Consider the following 22000-nt stretch of genomic DNA (forward strand, 5'->3'; position numbering starts at 1 on the left):
TGGTTCTTGAGGTTTGCTTTTTATATAAATTTACAAGAGCATTTTTGTGTTACATAACTTAGGTTCTGTTGGCCTTGCTTGTGTAGGGCTTCACCTGGCCATAAACCGGTTTTAGACCCCGTGGTGTTTTGTTGCACTGACTGTTCCAAGGCGATGCCATACCGTGTCCTTTTTCTTGTTCGTTTTGCCCTCATGTGTTTGCATTGTTTTTGTCTGTGCATGTGTTTGTCTTTGTGTGCTGGTCTGGTGCGCATCCGCGTGCTGTGAGTTGCAGTTAAAGGGCAAGGAATGCCTGAAAATAGGTTAATTTCCTATGAAAGCAATCTTCGAGCTTTTCATAACGCTGAAAGAATTTTTAAAATCGGACCACTATTGAAAAAGATATGGCAGTTTGAAATTAAGGAAAATGGCTGATCATTGAGGCAGCCATATTAGTGTATTTATGACGTCATTTACACACTGCTGAATTCATTATTTAAAAGATAACCTTTTAAAAGATTAATTTCATACGTTTCTTGAGTGTAAGATGTAAAACATGATAATTTCTTTCATTATAGCTGGAAAAAATAGAAAAATTATTTTGCAGAAATATGTAATTACAGTTTCAATATTTATATAGAAATTTTATAAATCCGCCATTTTGTTTTTGTTGCCATGGAAACAAAATGGCGACCATTTTGATCAAATATTTAAATGCTAATAACTTTCTCATTTTTTAGCCGATTTTTAAAATTCTTCCACTTCTTTAAATGATTCAAGAAATTTTAGCAAACGGAATTAACATAAGAACAACATTCTTTTCCCTTTAAGGGAGGCTACTTTTTTTTGGAAAGTGGCCAATCATGGAATTAGTATTTTAAAGAGGTGCGAAAGTTAGACTAATTAATCAAAATGTATTCAGGTCTGTTTTTGTTGTCAATTTGTCTACATAATTACATTTTCAGATAAATAGGCAAATATACTGCAATTTATATTAATTTAAAAAGTTTAGTCAGCTTTGACCAAAAGACCTAAAAGTGATTTTTAACAATTATTTTAATGTCTGTATTTCTTCCACTCCGGTCCATCGCTACATATGTATTATTGCGTATAATGGTTGCAATAAATTATCATCAAACTAAACTAAAGCTCAAAAGCAAATACATATTAATTTTAAAAAGACAGCATTCGGTCATAATTTCCTAGAAACCGAACGTATGATGTCCAAAATTCTTAATCACAAAATCAATTTCAACAAATTACAATATTTCATTGGCAGCTCAACGTTAGTCTATGTGTTTATAAGAGCCACCGGTAACCCATATGGTAGACTTCTCTAAAAGACTGTTAGTGATGTTTGTTGGAGCCTAGTGCAAGATACAGCAAATGTCCATTCTAAAAATAAGCAGTGGAAGTAAATGCCCTTTCTACCATTTCAACGGGGGCAAATGTCTAGCAGTCCATGCTAATCACAAAAAAAAATGATATTGGATAAGCTACAAAATACAGATGAAGAGGCTAAAAAACAAAGACAAATATCAAAGCCATATTTAAATTATTAACACATCTAAAAGACTCATAGAAACGAGATTCTATAAAAGATTTCAAGATTTATTTGATACTGTCATGGTTCATAAGAACATGTGACATAAAATACAAAATAATATAAAATGTGAACATTTAACAACCGGAAACACAGAAAATTCTACAAAGTAAAAGGAAATGACAAAATTACATTGTATCATAATATTTTCTCCACATTCCAGATACGGACCAAGGCAATTAGCAAAGGTTCAAAATTCCTGGGAGAATGACTAGCCTCTAAACAGCCACAACTTAACCACTGATAAACACATTTATGCATCATTAACAAATTTCTAAAGAAGAAAACTAATGATAGAACATTATCAAAACTATTTGCAGGTTGTAATTATTTATTTACAAAACAATGCAAGATTTTTTAAAAGTGTTTAATAAATTTACGTCTACTGTTTACAAAATGTGTGTACACAATAAAAGAGACAGTGAAATACATTCCCATTTGGTTTGCATCACAAAAATAATATACTCGTTAGTTTCTATCTATATTAAAGAATCGACTTTTCTCAATTGGCATCTTATGATTCATACATCTAAATTTTAACAAAGCTGAAGAAAGTTGCCAAGGCAGTATGATAAAATATTCTTCAAATACAATTTCTGACTTACATATACGATAGTTTAAACATTTGCTTTAAGTTTGAACATCACCGTTCCAAATTTGAATGAACTGATCTCAAAGTCTAGTGCTAACAAGTTTCTTGAATTAAGCGGACTGGGTACAGACTGATTCATCCAATAATTTGATAAACTGTGCAACAGCTTTCTACTTTCTGGTATTTTGATTCCTTTCCGTTAGTTAAATTTCTTCGAGGTCGTTTCATGATCACAGGAAAGCAACGGATTTCTACAAATCTGGTTATATTTTGATACTCTTGTTTCATTAAATGAAAAAGTTGGGAGATATATGTATAAACATTGCGCCTAACTTTCTATCAATGTAATAGTTTACATAGCGGCATAGTTTATTAGATATTCGAAGTTGAAATGTTGCATTATATTCGGACTTTTAACAAATTCGGATAGAATCAACACTTTTATACTTAACAAAAGAAAATTGAATATATATGTTTGTTTACTTTTAAATAGGCCTATCAATAGTATTTTCCAGACTGAAGTTTGTATATTATATGACCGAAATATTTATGATAATTTTTGCCGTATTAAATTTCACTGAATTTAGTTATTTAGTATAAATTGTAGGAAGTGGCTAGGGGTCCGGTAACCAGACCTCTAGACAACCCGTACAGGGCAGGCTAGAGGTCTGGTAATCAATATGAATACTGAGAATTGTATTACAAAGAGCTAGGTAACTATATTTTATCTTTAGAAACGGGTGATGATTTCAAAATTTTGTTTTCATATTTTTCTCGTTTTAAATATATACATGGTAAGTCACAGGAAACAGAAGTACTTACAATTCTTTAATCACCGCAAATTCAACAGATAATTAATAGCAGTTTGTTCACCGTAATCGGAAGCCTTTACTGGTTTTTTGTTGTTGTTTTTTACACGGGACTGATGAATTAAAATAATGGCAATGGCTACGATTATTGTACAGTAATCCTAGCCTCCGATTCTAGGATTATGGAAGTTCCGTATTCGTAGACAACCCTTTGAGGATAGGCTAGGATTACGGAAGTATTTAAGAGGCATCAAATGTATGTTAGGACATGCATTAAATGTTATTGTAAACATACTTATTTCACTTAAATAGTGTTTTTTCATGCCTACCCTATTATTTCGTGTTATCGATCAGCCATTTTGGGTTAGTATAATCTTAAAGAAACAGGCGATATCAACACCAGTTTTTCTTTCCAAAACTATACTAAATATATATATATATTTTTTGTTGAAAATTGGCAGATTCTTAATAATAGCTCAAAAGATTTTAAAAAATATTCTATACTTTAAATTTTATGACAGATTTGATTTTGCCTGTCACTTTAGATTGCCGCGCATATAGATTCGGGCGAAATCAACACCTGTATACGTTTTCGCTATTTTAAGTGAAATAAATAAGTTTACAACATCATTTATGCATGTCTTAACATATATTTAATGCCTCTTAAATACTTCCGTAATCCTAGCCTATTCTCAAAGGGTTGTCTACAAATACGGAACTTCCGTAATCCTAGAATCGGAGGCTAGGATTACGGTACCGTAATCATAGCCACTGCCTAAAATAATAAACATATTTTTTTCTTTAGTATTTAAGACATGGATTTTGCTCATGAATTGTTGAATTCGTTTTACTGCTTGAGTAAATAGATAAAGGTAAGACCCGGAGTCTTGAGGTCCGGTAATCAATATACATGTACTATTATGAACTGTAATATACCAGTGTATAAGGTAATTGCCAGTAAGGTAATTGCTGGTAAAAGTTATGATTAGTTGTCATAAAGTTGCCTTTATTACTTTTATTTTTGTAAATATTTTATGTATAATTAGCTCTCACTCGGGTTCAATGCATATTGAATATGATATTTTAACAGCGATTTCTGGTAGTCACCGTTATTTATTTACTCAAGCAGTAAAACGAAACAGTTCAGTGCAAAATCCATGTCTTAAATACTGAAGAAAAAATTAAGATTATTATTTTTATTCATCAGCCCCGAGAAAAACAAGGAAAGCAATAAAAGCTTCCGAAGCGTACAAATTGATTTAATTATCTGTCGAATTTGCGATCGTATTTTTCACCGTGATTAAAGAATTATAAGTACTTCTGACTCCTCTGACTTATCATGTATTTAAAACAACGAGAAAAATACAAGAACAAACTTTTGAAATCTTCTCTCGTTTTTAAAGATAAAATATAGTCTGCTCTTTATAATACAATTCTCAGTATTCATATTGATTACCGGACCTCTAGCCTGTCCTGTACGGTGGCTAGAGGTCCGGTAACCGGAACCCTAGCCACTAGCTAAATTGTATTGACTTTTTTGACATTATTGGATAAATCCTGTTTTCCAGTATTAGCCACCAATAAATACCCGTTTCCGTTTTTACGGTGAGGTGGGTATCGGCCATTATGTTAAATAGCGGTAGTATTTAGTATTATCCTTTCTCCAAGGTTTAAACAAAGACATGGTATAAAAAGTATTGCAGATTATCGCAAAACTTTGTTGTTATTAAGATGCAGCAAAAATATCCCCAAAGCTTACTTTATTTTTGAAATCTTATCTTTTCTTCCTTAGCTGGATAGCGATGGTGTGAATTATTTGCTTTTTTCAAGGTAAACAAATTATTTGTACAAAGATTTTATTGTCGAGGTCGTAAAATAGTTTTTTCAATGTGAGACAGTAAGAATTATCATAAATGCTTATCTTCTGGCAAAATTTTTCGCTAATATTGTACACTGCCGCTATATCGGTTAATCTAGCCAGCCCCCGTCCCTTTTACGGAAATACTGGAGGACAGGATTTATTCTGTTATGTCGAAATGGGGAATATTGTATTTGTTTCAATGGGTTTCATGTTTTAATTGTTAGGTGTGGAAAGATGAGTATGGAACGGAATGACAGTACTGCGGCTATGGCTTCACTTGCCGCCTATGCTGAAGAGTCTGACTCAGATGATGAAGGAAAGGTAAGCAACTTCTCAGGAATTGTAAGTGCAGTAGTGCAGTATTATTTGTATTTTTATAAAGAACTGACATTTACAAACAACATTTGAAAATAAAGTATGTTTTCATAGAGATCTGTATTTTATTTTCATACATTGTGTATGCTTGTCTCAAAAGAGAGACTGAAGATTTTTTCTTTTCTTAAGATAAATATATTACCTACAGCAAATTAAGATATTTTTTTATTTCTTATACTTTAGAGCTTACAATTTATGTTTAGATGTGAATCACTAATGATTACTCTTGTTTTTGGATGTGACTGAGTTGGATGTAATGTCAGACTGAAATGAAATGAAAGTGATAATTATAACACAAGTTGGACTAATTTCAAACCAACTTTACATGATGAATTTGTTCTGGAATATGCATTGCTTGTCTGTACTACTGGGCACTTTGCCATAATTGGTCTGGTATATTGTGGTGATGACTTGTTTGTATAATTCTCTCTGTCCGTAATACTGTGAAATCATTAATATTCGTGGAGGACTAATTTTCGTGGATTTCGTGGTTGAGTCAATCCACGAAATTTAATCCAAACGAACAAGTAAAATTCCCATTCATTTTATGTTGAAAGTTGAAATCCACGAATTCATATCCCCACGAAATTGCCGTTTCGACCAAAACCACGAAATTTCATGCCCACGAAATTTAATGATTTCACAGTAATTTATAATGTGCAGATCTCTGGTATAGGAAAGCTGTTATGAATTTAACTATTTCCTTTAATGAACTGATAAATTTGTTGTATCCTTGTGATCAGTTAATTGTCAGCAAGAAAATATATAGTTTCTCTGATCCCAATCAGTTAAAAACACCAAAATGTCACTACTGATCTGTCAGACATTATGATAACTAATATTTTGAGTACATATATTATTTTAATGTTGAACTAGTTCCATTGTAACTGACCACTCAATATGTTAAAATACACATGGAAAGTTTAGTTTGGACGTTTTATAGCAAAAGGCTGTAATGATTACTAAGGTATTTTGCCTTTGATATTAGTTGGCAAAGTTTTGATACAACTTTGTCAAAAACATTATATCGGTCCAAAAATTCTGATATTATTCTAACATATTTTTGACTTTTAGAAAATCAAATCTGCAATAGATTCAATATCGGATGATGAACATGATACTCCAACACCAACCCCAGTTCCACATCCTGCACCAACTTCTAGACCTCCATCATCATTGGTTGTAGAAGATGAAAATTCAAGGTCAGACATGGAATCAACAGACACAAAAAAGGCGAAGAAACGAAAACGTAATTTCCTTCTACACTTATTACATTAAATCTTTTATCTTTGCAGATATTTTAGTAGTCAAAATTATAAGGAAAAAGATAACTTGTCACCTTGGAACTGTATTGACAGAGATAAAGAAGCTGTGATTAGTGTGAATCATTTTCTTGTGCTGAGTTGGAAATATTATATCGTGTAAAATGGACAATATCGAAAATATTGTCTGCAGTGTGTGTTCACATAGGGATGTACATGTTCTTTAATATTAGTCAGTTTGATAAACCAATCCGAATAAAAGTCTTTGTTTTATGTCGTACCTTTGAATTTTATTTTTCTGTCTCAAAATGTTAAAACCAGTGTAAAGTTACATTGAAAAGGTTACTTGTCCGACTTTACATCTTTAAAATACATGTCAGAAATCTTTTAGAAATATAACGATATATTAAACTTCATGTATATATTCAACATAAATTGGACATGTTATAAAAATTGAGCCACACCATGAGAAAACCAACATAGTGTGTTTGCGACCAGCTTGGATCCAGACCAGCCTGCACATCCGCGCAGTCTGGTCCTGATCCATGCTGTTCGCTAACAGTTTCTCTACTTGCAGTAGGCTTTGAAAGCGAACAGCATGGATCCGGACCAGACTGCGCCAATGCGCAGGCTGGTCTGGATCCATGCTGGTCGCAAAGCCACTATGTTGGTTTTCTCATGGCACGGCTCATATGTATGAATGTATGAACTTTTGGCCCTTTGTCGGACTTCAAAATATTACAGCTATATTACAACAATTTGTCCTCAGTTCCTCAAGTTTCCTTCCAATATCAGTGAAACTTGGTATACTTTGTCAGCATAAAATGGACATTAAGATTTTAATACCTTCTATTAACCCTTATCCTGCTAAACACGATTGACTCTGCCTTTGCGACCAGTGTAGATCATGATCAGACTGCACATCTGTGCAGTCTGATCATGATCTGCACTGTTCGCCATTCAGTCAGTATCTTTTTGGTGCACACCCCTTTTAACAGGTAATGTCACTGTCCAAATTGAAAGATAGACAAGTTCATTTTAGAAATTTAGCAGGGTAAGGGTTAATCACAAGGCTTTTGAGTAGTCCGTTGTCGCTATCCTCCAACAACTCTTGTAGATTCATCATGTACATGTAGCAATCAAAACATTTGAATATATTGTCATGTTTTCAGTAATCTTCATTATACCTTGTAATTAACTACAGCTACACGATTGGTGTCATATGGTGCTGATGAATTAGAGGAGGAAGAATCAAGTGAGAGTGAGGAGGAGCCAAGCCCAGAGACCTCTGTTGATCGTGGAAGGGGCGTAGTTGAGGTGATTTTTAGCTCGACTATTCGAAGAATAGGGGAAGTATCCTACTCGCCCCGACGTCGGCGTGAGCGTGAGCGTTAGCATGAGCATCACACAAATGTTAAAGTTTGCGTACCACCCCAAATATTTTCAAAATCCATTGAGATATTGCTTTCATATTTTGCATACTTGTTGACCATCATGACCCCAGTCTGTAAAAAGCAGGAGGCAACTCTGTCAAGCATTATGACTGAATTATGGCCCCTTTTCGACTTAGAATAAATGTTAAAGTTGGCATACCGCCCCAAATATTTTCAAAGTCCATTGAGATATTGCTTTCATATTTTGCATACTTGTTTACCATCATGACCCCAGTCTGTAAAAAGGAGGAGGCAACTCTATCAAGCATTTTGACTGAATTATGGTCCCTTTTTGACTTAGAATATGCTTATTGTAATGTTAAAGTTTTACTCATTGCTTATATTATACTATCAAGCACTGAGAATAGTAGAGCGCGCTGTCCACTGACAACTCTTGTTGGCTTGTCTGATTTTTAGGCATTAACCGTTTTGTTTAGGTCGACTTTTTAGCTCACCTGAACCATTGGTTCAGGGTGAGCTTATAGTATGGGCACATGGTCTGGCATCTGTTGTCTGGTGTCATTTGTCAACATTTTTACTTAAACATCTTCTTCTCTTAAACTGCTCAGAATTACACCAAACTTGGTCAGTAGCATCCTGGCAAGGTACCCTCTCAGATTTATTCAAATGGGGGCACTTGACCCCTGAAGGGCCACTAGAGCTAAAAATAGAAAAACCTTTAAACAGCTTCTTCTCTTGAACTGCTAGCTGGATCTTCATCATTTGTTAGGTCCTCTCTCAATTTCATTTGAATAGGAGCAGTTATAAATAGGAAAGCCTTTAAACAACTTCTTCTCATGAACCGCTTGATCAGTCCTCATTAAATTTGGTCTGTTGCGTCATTGTAAGTTCTTTTCTCTGTTTTGTTCAAATGGGGGCCCTTGACCTGTTTTATGTTTTTGTATGATAAACACAGATATTACCATTCATGATTCAGTGTGTCATACATATCTTCAAGATAAAATTGTCAAGGTCAGGTGAGTGACTAAAGGCCACTATGGCCCTCTTGTTTAAAATTCATTTTTTGGAAATTGAAGAAATGTGTGTCAAATTTAGCAAACCCTATAACAAAACACTCTGAATTAATATTTTTCGCAAAAGTTATGATTAGGATTTTTATAGATTTTAAGTCTTAAGTCTAAATTTTGGACTTCAAACCTTGATGAATATGAGGCCAGGTGATCTCCAACCCGGACAGCCTTGTCTTTCCTCTGTAGGTAGGCAGGAAAATTTGATCCAGTGTGTCAGTATCTGTATGAGCACAGGTACTTCAGTTATCTTTACTGTCTGGTAGTACATGTACATGTATAATATTTCTCTGCTCTATATTTCAGGGAAAGATAATGAAAACATCATTGAATGTTGAACAAGCGTGTAAGTTTCCTTTCATATTTAGCATCACAAATGTAAGTAGGTTAAAAAAGTGAATGTCCTCAGAAATGTTTCCTCTAGGTTGTTTGTTTAAATTAATTAAATATGTTACAGGGACTTTACTCATATTCAGATGCCGGCAAATATCATATAACTTTGTGCATTTATTTGCATTTTATATTGATAAAAACTGACTTTAATGCTGAAGGCATAAACTTGTGTTCAAAGCTATTCCCTACAGTAACAGAAAGTTTAACATAAAATTCGAATCAAATTTGGCACCATAATTTTTTGTCTGTTTTGGCTCTTTTGAAGAAATAAGTTTGATTTTAAAACTACAAATTTTTTATTTGCCTTGTACATCGAAATTATTGATATTCATGACAGACTTGTTTTCGCGGATTTCATGGTTTTGACAATCCAATAAATTCCGTAGAATAGGCAGGTTTCCCATTCATCTTTGGAATTTTTAATCCACAAATCCTTGTCCCCATGAAATATTCATTTTAGAGGAAACCACGAAATTTCTTGCCCGTAAAATTAAATGATTTTACAGTAATATGCTATTTATCTAATGCTGTTTATCAACATGAACTTTGATTTTATTTTAGCCTCCTTATCCAGATCTATGCTCAACAAATCATTTGATGAGATTGAACTTCCACCAGAACCTGTCGCTAAATGTTCCAAAATGTTACAGGTATAGTTATTGAATGTTTCAAAATGTTACAGATTACTGAATGTTACAATTTACTCTTTTGCCCAGGTTTTTTTTTGACAAGTATGACATTGTTGCAAATGACACAAAATGTGTAAAGGTGAGTGAAAACTAAATTTTCCAAAGCGTTTAGGCTGTTAAAAGGTAGGTTAACGTTATAATTGTTACAGTGAATTATATGTTTCATGATGTCCAGGTAACTTTATTAAGTATCTAGTATTGACTACGGGAAATCAGATGTCTTAGATTTGCCTAATACAGTTGACACTGCCTCAGCGGGCACCTGTATCAAACAGTCAGATTGTGTTGCTCCCTTGACTGGCTGCTTAGCAACTGATGACTGTTTAAATAAATGTTACAAAATGTTCCAGAAAACTAAATTTTCCTGAATGTTACTTACAGATAAAAGTTACACTGCAGGCAAGAAATTAAGTTTCCACAAATATAAATGTTTCTGCAGTGACTGTCTGAATGTTTAATGCATAATTATAACTTTTTCACTTTTTTAAAATCAGGAAAAAATAGCAAGTTTACATGAAAGAAAGCTGAAGGAGGGATTGGATCTCAACAGAAATATACAAAACAGGGTGGACTTTAGAAATCCCAGGTTGGTTTTGAAATAAATTTTAGTGTCTTTTTGCTGTGCAGGAGAACAGTCTCAAAACTCCAGTATCTGATTATTTTTAACAAATTTTTCAACATTTAGCCTGCTGGCGGCAAGTGTATTTGCCTTACAGACCTATTCAATCAGTTAATTTTCAGTGAAAACACCTTTGAATATCAAGTGGAATTGCCCAGACTGAATGATGGACCAGTCCATTTTAGAAATTTAGCAGGGTAAAGGTTAAATTGACCAATGGCAGCATTCTGAGGCTGGTGCTCACTTTGCGTAAGTACTGGCAATGCAGCCATTCTAGTATGCAGATATATAACTTTTAAGATAAAAATAATTTTGTCACTATACTTGAATACTAGTATGTTGTGTAAAAAAGAGCTTGATTTATCATGTTGTTTTTATTTCAGTATATATGAAAAGCTGATAGAATTTTGTGGTATAGACGAGAAGGGCACAAACTACCCACCAGAACTGTATGACCCTAGTATATGGGGAAAGGAATCATTCTATGATGCATTAGGTATGTTAAAATCTTGATGTGGGGAAGTTGACAGAAATTTGTAGAGAATAACTCGGACTTAATACAGGATCGAATATTACTGGTTGGGTAACCTAGCCACAGTTACGTAACTGAGATAATGTTGAAGTGTTCATCCTATTAGAGCAGTTAAAGTAACGCTATTAGAGATAGTTTTAGTGTAGCCCGGGTAAATTGGACTCATTGGTAACATACTGGGCTATAAAACCAGGGGTTGTGAGTTTGATGCCAGCTGCTTCAGTTAAAATAACTTGAGTTTGGGATAAGAAATCTGTTTCTGTGTGCTATTCAAGGACATTTTAGACTTCTTTTAAGCTTTCATAAAATCGGATGGCATTAAGGTAATATGCGCCACCAAACGAAAGTCAACGGGCCGTTATGAAATTTTGCCGAGTCAAAATTGACGATATTTCCGATTGACTGGTATTTTTTTCATTTTTCTGTTATTCTCCATTTTGCTGCTGTAAATCTTCAAACATGACCACTAACGTCATTTTTTCAGCAGAGCGCAAAATGACGTACTTGACTAGTTTTTCGATTATCGTTTTTATATACAACTAAAATACGGCAAAAATTCTTTATTTTCAAGTTTATATTAAAATTATCTCTCCAATGATATATAATTTGTCATGTTTATTTCAACGTCACATCAGAGGCAAACGATTTATGAACGCAAAACACGCATAACTGACGTCGAGCTTCACCCAAAATTTTGCGTGAAGACGCCTATATTTCAGAAACTGCCAGATAGTTTTTTGAATAAATTTGAGCAAGCGTGCAAAATTTCAATCGCTATCGATTCCGTAAAAGAAAAATGGGGGTCACCGTTTTAGATTTCGCTCTATTTACCGTGGCGCTTCCCCTACCCCCAGTAAAAAATAACAACGTTTTTATACTTATTTCGTAAATTTTCATTAATTTTAATTCCGTTTCTGTTTCTGTTGGTGGATATAATGTTATTAAATTCCAGTAATGATAAAACGAAGATAAGATTAAATGAAATTATTGAAATAAATGAATGATTTCAGGAAATTGCTCTCCTATACATGACACAGAAACACAAAGAGTCCTTTTTATTGAAACAGGATATACGTATCGGTACAGTGCATTTTAGCCGAAAGTTGTATTCACCTAGAATACGCTGATTTTTTATTTGTAGTTGCAGCTTCAATTCTTAAGCAAACTTTGTTTAAATTTGATAAAATTAAAAATATTTGTCAAAACGCTAAAACCTTAGCAGAAAAGTGAAGCACATCAAATGTTAAAGTTCTAAGCTTAATGTTTGTAGTCAGTCTTAAAGAGATTCTATTACCGGATATTTTGGTGTTCATCTAAGACTTCGTTTTAAATTTATGTTCATGTAGGTACGCTTCATGCCAGTACTGAATATTTCCATGTCAGTGTATTTTTTTTTTCTTTGGTATTCGGTCGAATGCATGATAGGGACAAAAGGAACCGTTCTAGAAAATAATACTGCACGTGACTTGTGTGCACAAACCGTTATCTGGAGAGGAAACAGGTAAAAGTTCGAACTTCCCCGCCGGATGTTTAGTTGGCCGGTTCGTGTGAGGTAAACAAGATGAAATGGTTTATAAGAAAACGCAGAAGACGGTGCGGTCTTAATAAAAATGCAGTTATTTCGATAAATGAGTGCAGTTCTTACATAGGTTCTATTAAAACAATAGATTATCGGGGCTAAAAGTGCAGTTTGGAAATATAAAGACTGATTCTTTGTTCTTACACATTCTTTGTTTATATTTTAGTTTCTTTGTCATTCATGCTACTACAGTGACTGTTCAATATCTGTCACTTAAACGTCAAAACATAAATGAGCCGCGCCATGAGAAAACCAATATAGTGGCTTTGCGACCAGCATGCGCATCCGCGCAGTCTGGTCAGGATCCATGCTGTTCGCTTTCAAAGCCTATTGCAATTAGAGAAACTGTTAGCGAACAGCATGAACCATGACCAGAATGCGTGGATGCGCAGGCTGGTCTGGGTCCATGCTTGTCGCAAACGCACTTGGTTGATTTTCTCATGGCTTGGCTCAAATGTTAAGATCGTCATCTAGATTGACTACACCGATGAAAGTTTGCGTCAGACTCTGGTATCAGGAGACGTAGGTTCAAACCATACAAATACCACAATTTTAAATGTCTCATTTTAAAGGCATTGAAAGCATGCGCACGGTAGATAGTTTAATTAAGCAAATGTGGCCAGAAAATAAAATGGAAACTTTGTAAAACATGACTGTAGTATAAAATTAAATTATAAAATAGGGTAATATATAAAGCCGTGCTCACGTTTTGTGAGCATTTTATTCAATTTACTGCTTAATTTCCAGTAGACGTTATAATTTTTGTCGGGATATATAGCACATGTACGAACCTGCGTCTTCTGATATCAGGCGGAAACTATCCTCGGTGTTGTTTGTAACATTTGTTTACCGGGATATATAAACAAAACAAGTATTTTGTTAAAGTACTCAACATTTATCAAAAGTACCACGAGCGAAACTTTGCAGTGTGAACGTCTTGGGGTACATGTGATTCTTAACACCCTAAATAAACTTATGGGACAAATCCCTTTCTCTCCTCATTAGAGTACTGTATGCGTAATCTAAATTTCTGTAAACTGTTTCTACGTAAAGATGGAATCATTAACTGCGCACTCTTCGAAATACTGTATAGAGTGCACAGGCACTTAGTCAAAATTGTCTGTAATAAAGCATGTCTGTTTGTCACGTATAGAACATTTTCTAGAAAACATTCATCTGTTTAAAAAATTTAATAAACAAATAAAAACGTCTTCATTTAATCATTATTGTGATATCATTTCATTATATCCAACAGCAGAAACTGATATTATTTCTTTATATCCACCAACAGAAGAAGAAACTGAATTTGAATTAATGCAAATTTACGAAATAAATATGAAAAGGTCGTTATTTTTACTGGGGGTAGGGGAAGCGCAACGGTAAATAGAGCGAAATCTAAATCGGTGACCCCCATTTTGCTTTTAGGGAATCGATAGCAATTGAAATTTTTTACTTCTGTTGAAATTTAATCAAAAAACTATCTCACAGTTTTTAAGATATAGGCGTTTTTACGCGAAATTTCGGGTGAAACTCAACATCAGTTTTACATATTTTGCGTTCATAAATCGCTTGCCTCTGATGTGATGTTGAAATAAACATGACAAATTATATATCACTGGAGAGATAATTTTAATATAAACTTGAAAATAAAGAATGTTTGCCGTTTTTTAGTTGTATATAAAAACGATACTCGAAAAACCAGTCAAGTACGTCATTTTGGGCTCTGTTGAAAAAATGACGTTAGTGGCCATGATTGAAGATTTACAACAGCAAAATGGAGAATAACAGAAAAATGAAAACAAATACCAGTCAATCGGAAATATCGTCAATTTTGACTCGGCAAAATTTCATAACGATCTGTTGACTTTCGTTAGGTGGCGCATATTACCTTAAACAAGGCAAGACTAGAAAGCACATTATCTCCCATTATATCAAAATGTATTACTTGCTATTTCAGATAAAGCTCAAAAATTAGATAAAGAAAAAAGGGATAAGGAAAGAAAAGAAAGGACAAAGGTAAGAGTTTTAATTGCTTTTATTTCGACAGCTTAATGTATTTTCAGCAAATCGACTGACCGCAGCAGCAAATCAAAGAAAATGTTTATCATCTATCAGTTTACATTTACTTTTGCCATTTTGGAACCTGAAAAAATGTACCATATATTTGAGATTTTGCTATTACCGAGTTTGTTTTATGAAAATATTTCTTTTTATCTGTTTAAGGTCGAGTTTGTAACAGCAACAAAAAAGTCAAGTTCAAAAACAGAAATAGTTATCCCTGGTAAGAAACTTATGGAATAGTTAATGCTTTTTTGCATGACTGTTCAAAGAATAGATAGAGCTATTGCAATCACCTGTTTGTTTGCATCCATGTCCCAATTAGGTTAAGCTTTTGTAAGCTAGAATCTTGGTGATTACTTTTGAGAATAGATTGAAACTTCACGGACTTACCATTTACGACAGCCAGATTGTGATGTGCCGAGTACTGGTTTGTTGGCTTTTTTGGCATATTTACAGTTATGCCTCTATTTGACCAAAGATTGTTTTTGTAAAGTTTTTGTAAGCTTGTGTCACAAATGCCTCTAACAGAAATGGATCGACACTTGTAAATTTTGTAAGCTTGTGTCACAAATGCCTCTAACAGAAATGGATCGACACTTGTAAATTTTGTAAGCTTGTGTCACAAATGCCTCTAACAGAAATGGATCGACACTTGTAAATTTTGTAAGCTTGTGTCACAAATGCCTCTAACAGAAATGGATCGACACTTGTAAATTTTGTAAGCTTGTGTCACAAATGCCTCTAACAGAAATGGATCGACACTTTTCACACTTGTAAACTGTGGTGATGTGACATGCATTGCACAGGTTGCAGAACTCCGTTTCACATGTTTTATTGTTTGGATTGATTTCAACCTTTAAATTAACAAAGGGAAGATTTTTTAAATTTTTATTTGTACATTGTAGGAACTAAAAAAATTCAAAAATTAATCCCTCTTACGTGTTACAAGTATTATATTTGGATATTACAGATGAGAAAAAGCGGAAATCTAAGTGGGATGAGCCGAGTCAGTCAGCTGCTGGAAGAATAGCAGAAAAAATTAATGTGAACTTGACTTCTATGGCAACAGGGACCAAATCTACTGTAATCCTGGCAACAGGAAGTATAGCGAAAAAACCTAGTAAATGAAAACTTGCGATTGTCTCTGCGAGTCGATTAATTTTAATTGGCAGAAAAAAGGAAATTCTGAGAATTTCTTTTAAAATTTAAATATCATACCGTGCCAGTAGTGGTGACACAACAAGACAGGCTACTAGTAGATGATACAAGTGAGAGTTAACATTGAAACGGTGGCAGAATGTGATATTTTACTGTGAAAATAAAATTCGACTGTTGAGAACAGCTAAAAAGTGGTAATAGATCGCAGCGAGAGAAATATACAAGTACATTTTGTATTTAAAAGAGCATGTTGAAAATTGTAAATGTGGAATTTGTTGTCATATTCTCAATGTTTGTATTTTCATGTATTAACATGAATGTTTTCCTTATTTTTACTGTAAAAATAAAATTTATAGGTGGGGAACAGCTGAAGAATTGTAATAGATCACAGTGTGCAAAGTATTAAAGCACTTAAAAAAAACATGTTGGAAATTGTATATGTGGGATTAGTGTCAGAGTATTTTCACGATATGTGAATGAATTCATATCATGTGAATATACTCGTGTTGCATGATGTGAATATTTTCATGTTATGTCCGTCTATTCATGATATATGTGAATAAATGTAAGTAATTATAAAGTGTGTAAAGAAAGTTCATTCCAGTTTAGCAGTCAGCTGTATTATTTTACCAAGTTGTTAAAGACAATACGAAAGGTCAACACTATACACTGAAAGACTACATATAATCATTTACCGGGTAAGTTCAAATTGGTTAGGTGAAAATTTGCTCTTACTCATACACTTCTTGTGGAAAATGGCATTCCACAATCTTGCACACTTAACAGCACACATATGCCGCAATACATTTAGAAGTTATTATTTTGTTTTACATTATAGTAACTGAGCTTGTATTCAACAAATAATAATTAAAAATGCGACACAAAATGTTGGTGGTAAAGTTCTCGTTTATTTCAAACAAGTAAAAGTTCTGACCTTAAAATGAAGAATGAATTGTATTTTCTCAAGTTTCAAAATCTGTAATAACCAACATTATGTAGCAGCATTATGTCAGCATATCTGCATTAAATACTGAAAAACTATACATGTCTTGCTTTCCATGTTTCAACTACGCAAATTTACTATTCCATTTCAAAAAAACTTCGCTTGCACATTTTAAATGGCAAGTAGTTTTAACAAGTGAATGTTATTTATAACTTGGTAATCAGTTTTAAACTTTCCACGCAAGATGACGGCTACCATTTTCATTGTCCATTTCTAGTTTTATCATAAACAGGAAAACTTCCATTCAAATATTGCCATCAGTATGTACATTAAATTTTACATTTGATATTACTTTATTGATTATGGATTGGATGAAGAATAAAAGCTATCTTTTATTATAGAAAAATGTCTTTGTTTTGATTTTTATTCACCTGTGAATCTGGATGTATTAAATGGTTATCTGGTCTCTAATTAGAGTGGTTCTTGTCCAATATTCACCAAACTTGGACACAATATGTATGTGCAGAATATCTTGACCAAGCACGATATCATTCAGATCCTCCCAACAACTTTTTGAGTTATGGCCCTTGAATTAGTCAAAACAGAAAATTAACTAGTCTCGCCACTAAATATTCTAAAAATCAAAAGTAATTTGCTGTGAAAGGCATATATTGTGATAGTCTGGCACTCTTATAACTGTTGGTTAATGTTTTGAAGACTGGAGAAGTATCGAGAGAGTCCCACTGATATGCTATGCATCCTTTACTGTGGCAAAACCTAAAATTTGCTGGCCATGTTAGATAAGGAAGTAGGGCACACAACTACTAACAAGGAGCAGCAGTTAGATTTCTCTGGCAATACGGACAGAAAATAGTATATCTGAAATAACTCACTATCCTACTCGTTAGGGGCATCCATGGCTGATGGGTTAAGGTTGCTGACTGAATCACTTGCCCCTTGTTTGAAACCTTGCTTGACATTGTGTAGCATTCTATAAGTGTGAAGCCATCCAGCTGGCTTAAAGGTCAGTGGTTCTACCCAGGTGCCAGTCCACAATGACATGCCTCAAGGGGCCTTGGCATCTTCCTCCACCTTCGAAAGCCAAGAAAAACGCCACATTGCATAAAATGAGTTTGTGCAACTCTAAATCCAACAAAAAAACACTCTGATCCATGAGTTGCAGCACTGGTACAAAACTGAGAAACTATGGTTAGGTTTACTGACCTTTTTAAAGGGTAGAGGTGGTCTACTGCTTACGGTGTTGGCAGCTCAACCCAGGAGTCATGACCACATCTTGTTACAGATTTTACTTAGTATCGAAAAACTGCTTGAAATAACAATATTGCATAATTGCTAACTGCCTGATGAGAATTAATATATTTATACATTAAAGTATTTAAACACATGTTATATAAATCTATCATTGGTTGAAAAGACAACAAACAGACCAGATAAAATATTGCACATTTATCATAAATATATCATCATAAACAAGAAATAATCTGCATCAACACCTTCATCTCTCATATACAAATAAGTACTAAATGAGTGAAAACATTTCTAATGTCAACACGAAGAAAGTTGCTGTTCCAACATTAAAGTTGTATTTACATCCGTTATAAGTAATTTGTACGGTTAATGATAAAATTGCAACTTTTTTTAGCACTTTCATTAAGTAGGTGGGTGTGTTTTGTTGCCATAAAAATAATTCCAGAGAATTATGTCACAAGTCTCTTCAATCTGGTTTTCTTAGCCAGTGAGTTACTGAAGTTGTTCGGCAACCATTTACGTGCATGGTAACAACATAATAATATGCTGTTTCTATGACAGGCATTGTAATTTTTAAACTGTACTGAGTTTGTAATCAACAGACATTATTGCTACAGAGTTTTTCTAGAAATAATAGGCTTGTTTACTTTGGAATCTCACATGCATTATATTTTCAAATACATTGTCCGCTCTTAAAATTCAAGGGAATGACCTAGATTTGCCCGAGAATTTTCAAAACATATCTAAAACCTGCTACAGTTATTAAAAACATAACTGTATGTTATTCGACTGTCATTCTATAATGTCGTCAAAATTTTACTGCATTTATATATTTTGAAAACTACTAAGTGACTTTTATAAATAAATACTGCTTTGTTTACATTTTATTTGTAATTAATGAAACCTGTCTTAAGCAGCCAAAGGAAAAAAAACTGACCTTTTAAGAACAGTTATTGCTTAAAACAGGTTAATATACACAGGAAATACTAAATATGACAGTTTAACCCTAGCCCGGGTAACTTTCTATAATGAACTTGTCCATCTTCCAATTTGCACAGTACCATTGACTGTTAAAAGGGGTGCTTACCAAAAAGATACTGACTGAATTGCGAACAGTGCAGATATTGATCAGACTGCATGGATCTGCTGGCTGATCAAGATCTACACTGGTCACAAATGCTTAATCAATCGTGTCCAGCATGATAAGGGTTAAGATCAGTAGCTGCTTAACAGAGGTGACTGCTTGCACAGGTTTGAGTGTACTAACAAATAAAGGAACTTTATCAATTTTGGCAAAAAAAGACCTAAATCTGGAGGTACGCCCCCCTTCAATATCTTAAAGTCTCTGCCATGCTGCTAGTAATTTCTTTTCAAAACTGAAGTTGCACGTGCTATGATCAGAGCCAACCCTGGTTATCCTCGTCTTCGTCAATAAATGGTTTGTCTATGCTGTTGATCATGTAATGTCCACAGTAGATACATTCTGAGGCTACAAGGTCATCCAGTTCTGCCTGCAATACACAACATGTCTACATAACAAATCATATCTTCATTTGTAAAATATTCTACCTATATAGGTTAAGGTAGATCGGCATATCAGGGCGATTTTTTTCTACAATGTAGAATTTGATTCAATCTTCTTTTCTTAAGTCTGAAAGCATTTGGTCCGGCAGTTTTTGAGAAATGTGCTTGCATGTACAACTTTTAAGACGTGGTAGACACTGACATGGATAAACTGGTTACAACATAGCTCAACTACCAGTATTTGAAAAATTTCAAACACTTACAGTCCAGCTAAAAATAAACTTGAAAGGAGGTAACAAAGGATAAAATCCCAAACAAAAATCCACTTGAGGGGAGGTAACCAAACATATTACTTGACCCTTAAATGATAATTGAGCCGCGCCATGAGAAAACCAACATAGTGGCTTTGCGACCAGCATGGATCCAGACAAGCCTGCGCATCCGCGCAGTCTGGTCAGGATCCATGCTGTTCGCTTTCAAAGCCTACTGCAATTAAAGAAACCTTTAACGAACAGCATGGATCCTGACCAGACTGTGCGGATGCACAGGCTGGTCTGGATCCATGCTGGTCGCAAACGCACTATGTTGGTTTTCTCATGGCGTGGCTCATATTTTCTGAACAAAAACTCACCTTGACAGTTTGTTTAGATGCTATAAGGTTAGGATCCTGTTTTCCTATCACACTCTGTCTAGAATCATCCCTCTCTGCCAGCTTCTTCTGTAAATCCTTTACACGGTTACCTCGCTTTCCAGGTAAATTTGGTAAAATCTGAAATACAGGCGATGAAATTTGGTAAATTCTGAAATATCTTAGTTTTTATGACACAGTGACACTGATAAGTCATATTGCACTTGTATCTGACTGTTTTTCCCCTAGTCAGTTTTTTCCTTGGGAAGCAAAAACAACCAGTAGATTCTTCCCTTGGGAAAACACTTGTGTTTTTAGGGAAAAACTGACTGGGAGAAAACTGAGTTATTAAACTGAAATTTGATTGAAAAATTTGACAAAAAAAAACAACTGCTATTAGGTAAATGAAAAATAACTAAAAAAGACATAAGGTGTGTACAAAAAATAATACAAAATCTATGCATGAAAGCATTTTGCAGCATAGATGCAAACAAGACCAGACATCCGAGTGTGAAAAGCATGACCGTAAAACACTGTAAAATCAAGAAAAATATTTTCAATTTAGAAAATCAGTTATAATCAAAATTAACATGAAACATTAAATTTTATGAAATCACATGAAAAATGTTATGTTCATCATTTAAAATGCACCTGGGATGCTTTACCCCCTCTCAAAACCTTGTTTTTGTACATTATACAGAGATAACTGCTACAATTCTGAAGCGACTGATCTGATGCTAAATGCCACTTTAACAAAATACAGTTTTTAGAAGGTCTGATAATACATTTTTACATGAATAAGTAACATATACAAGACAAATATCATTTAAAACAACCAGTGTATATCTCTCTTACCTCTTCTATGAGACAGTCTGAGTGAAACTTGTGTTGGCATGGAAACAGGTAGAATGCACGTGTCATCAGTGGAAATCCACATTTTGAACATTTGTCTAAAGCTTTCACTTGTGCATACCTGGAAAATAAAAATACATGACAACAATGTAATTATGTATTTCAACACAACTATCCAAGTTATATATATTATGTGTATGTTATTTATAATGTAATTGATACAAACACCGAGAAATTTCCATTTCAACAAAATGTAAAACATTTCACCATTTCTGCTGATGAAAACTGGTAAATAAACTTAACTTAGTCAAATAATTTGGCTGCTCCAAACCACAGAATTACAGAACTTGAATCTTCAAGCAACCAGTGTTTTATTGTTATTCTACTCTTGTTTTGTCTATAGCTGGTAACATATACTTTCTTTTGAAACTGCACAGAATGGGTAACTCGTTCCAATGGACTTTGTGAAGACTTATCATAAAACAGTTTGTCTTAAATTTTTCTAAACTGCTAGAAATATTTTCAATCTACTGGAAGTATACTAAAACTACTGGGCATATTTCAAAACTACTTGAAATATTCTAACGTCAAGAGCAAAAGGTGATTTAAACGTGGGACAATGTACAAGACTGTATCTGTTACATGAATATTTACTTGTTTCTAAATGCCTGTATTTCCTTGCGTATTTCCTCGGCACTACCTGTTGCTTCGTCCATCTCTTCTTTCAGGGTTTCAATATGGCGATTGTAGTCATCTAATGATGATACTATAGCATCCTGGTATACAAGATAAAAAGTCGAACAATTTCAGT

The 22000-nt window shown here is 34.0% G+C and overlaps 2 protein-coding genes across 6 annotated transcripts in view; one reads left to right on the forward strand and one right to left on the reverse strand.

Annotated features, from left to right (window-relative positions):
• Positions 1 to 2375: 2375 nt before the first annotated feature.
• Positions 2376 to 17014, forward strand: LOC123544442 (SAP30-binding protein-like). 2 transcript variants are annotated; one of them, XM_053528861.1, is made up of 11 exons: positions 2376 to 2436; positions 5069 to 5165; positions 6294 to 6468; positions 7686 to 7798; positions 9249 to 9288; positions 9897 to 9985; positions 10519 to 10610; positions 11027 to 11139; positions 14712 to 14770; positions 14978 to 15035; positions 15786 to 17014. In XM_053528861.1, exons 2-11 carry the CDS (start codon positions 5079 to 5081, stop codon positions 15941 to 15943), a joined length of 984 nt encoding a protein of 327 aa, XP_053384836.1. In that variant the 5' UTR covers positions 2376 to 2436; positions 5069 to 5078; the 3' UTR covers positions 15944 to 17014. The 2 variants fall into 2 exon arrangements, with proteins under 2 accessions (XP_053384836.1, XP_053384835.1); XM_053528860.1 differs by lacking the exon at positions 2376 to 2436 and adding an exon at positions 2451 to 2518.
• A 1354-nt stretch (positions 17015 to 18368) lies between these two features.
• LOC128550240 (vacuolar protein sorting-associated protein 18 homolog) overlaps positions 18369 to 22000 on the reverse strand; it is a 38764-nt gene continuing 35132 nt past the window's right edge. For all 4 annotated transcript variants that reach the window (XM_053528864.1, XM_053528862.1, XM_053528863.1 and 1 more), the window contains exons 25-28: positions 21844 to 21965; positions 21193 to 21310; positions 20341 to 20478; positions 18369 to 19696 (exon numbers count right to left, since the gene is read on the reverse strand). In XM_053528864.1, the coding sequence (XP_053384839.1) occupies positions 19583 to 19696; positions 20341 to 20478; positions 21193 to 21310; positions 21844 to 21965 (492 nt within the window). In that variant the 3' untranslated portion in view covers positions 18369 to 19582. The remainder of the gene's footprint in view (positions 19697 to 20340; positions 20479 to 21192; positions 21311 to 21843; positions 21966 to 22000) is intronic.

Source organism: Mercenaria mercenaria, chromosome 17, assembly GCF_021730395.1.
Source record: "Mercenaria mercenaria strain notata chromosome 17, MADL_Memer_1, whole genome shotgun sequence".
Taxonomy (NCBI): domain Eukaryota; kingdom Metazoa; phylum Mollusca; class Bivalvia; order Venerida; family Veneridae; genus Mercenaria; species Mercenaria mercenaria.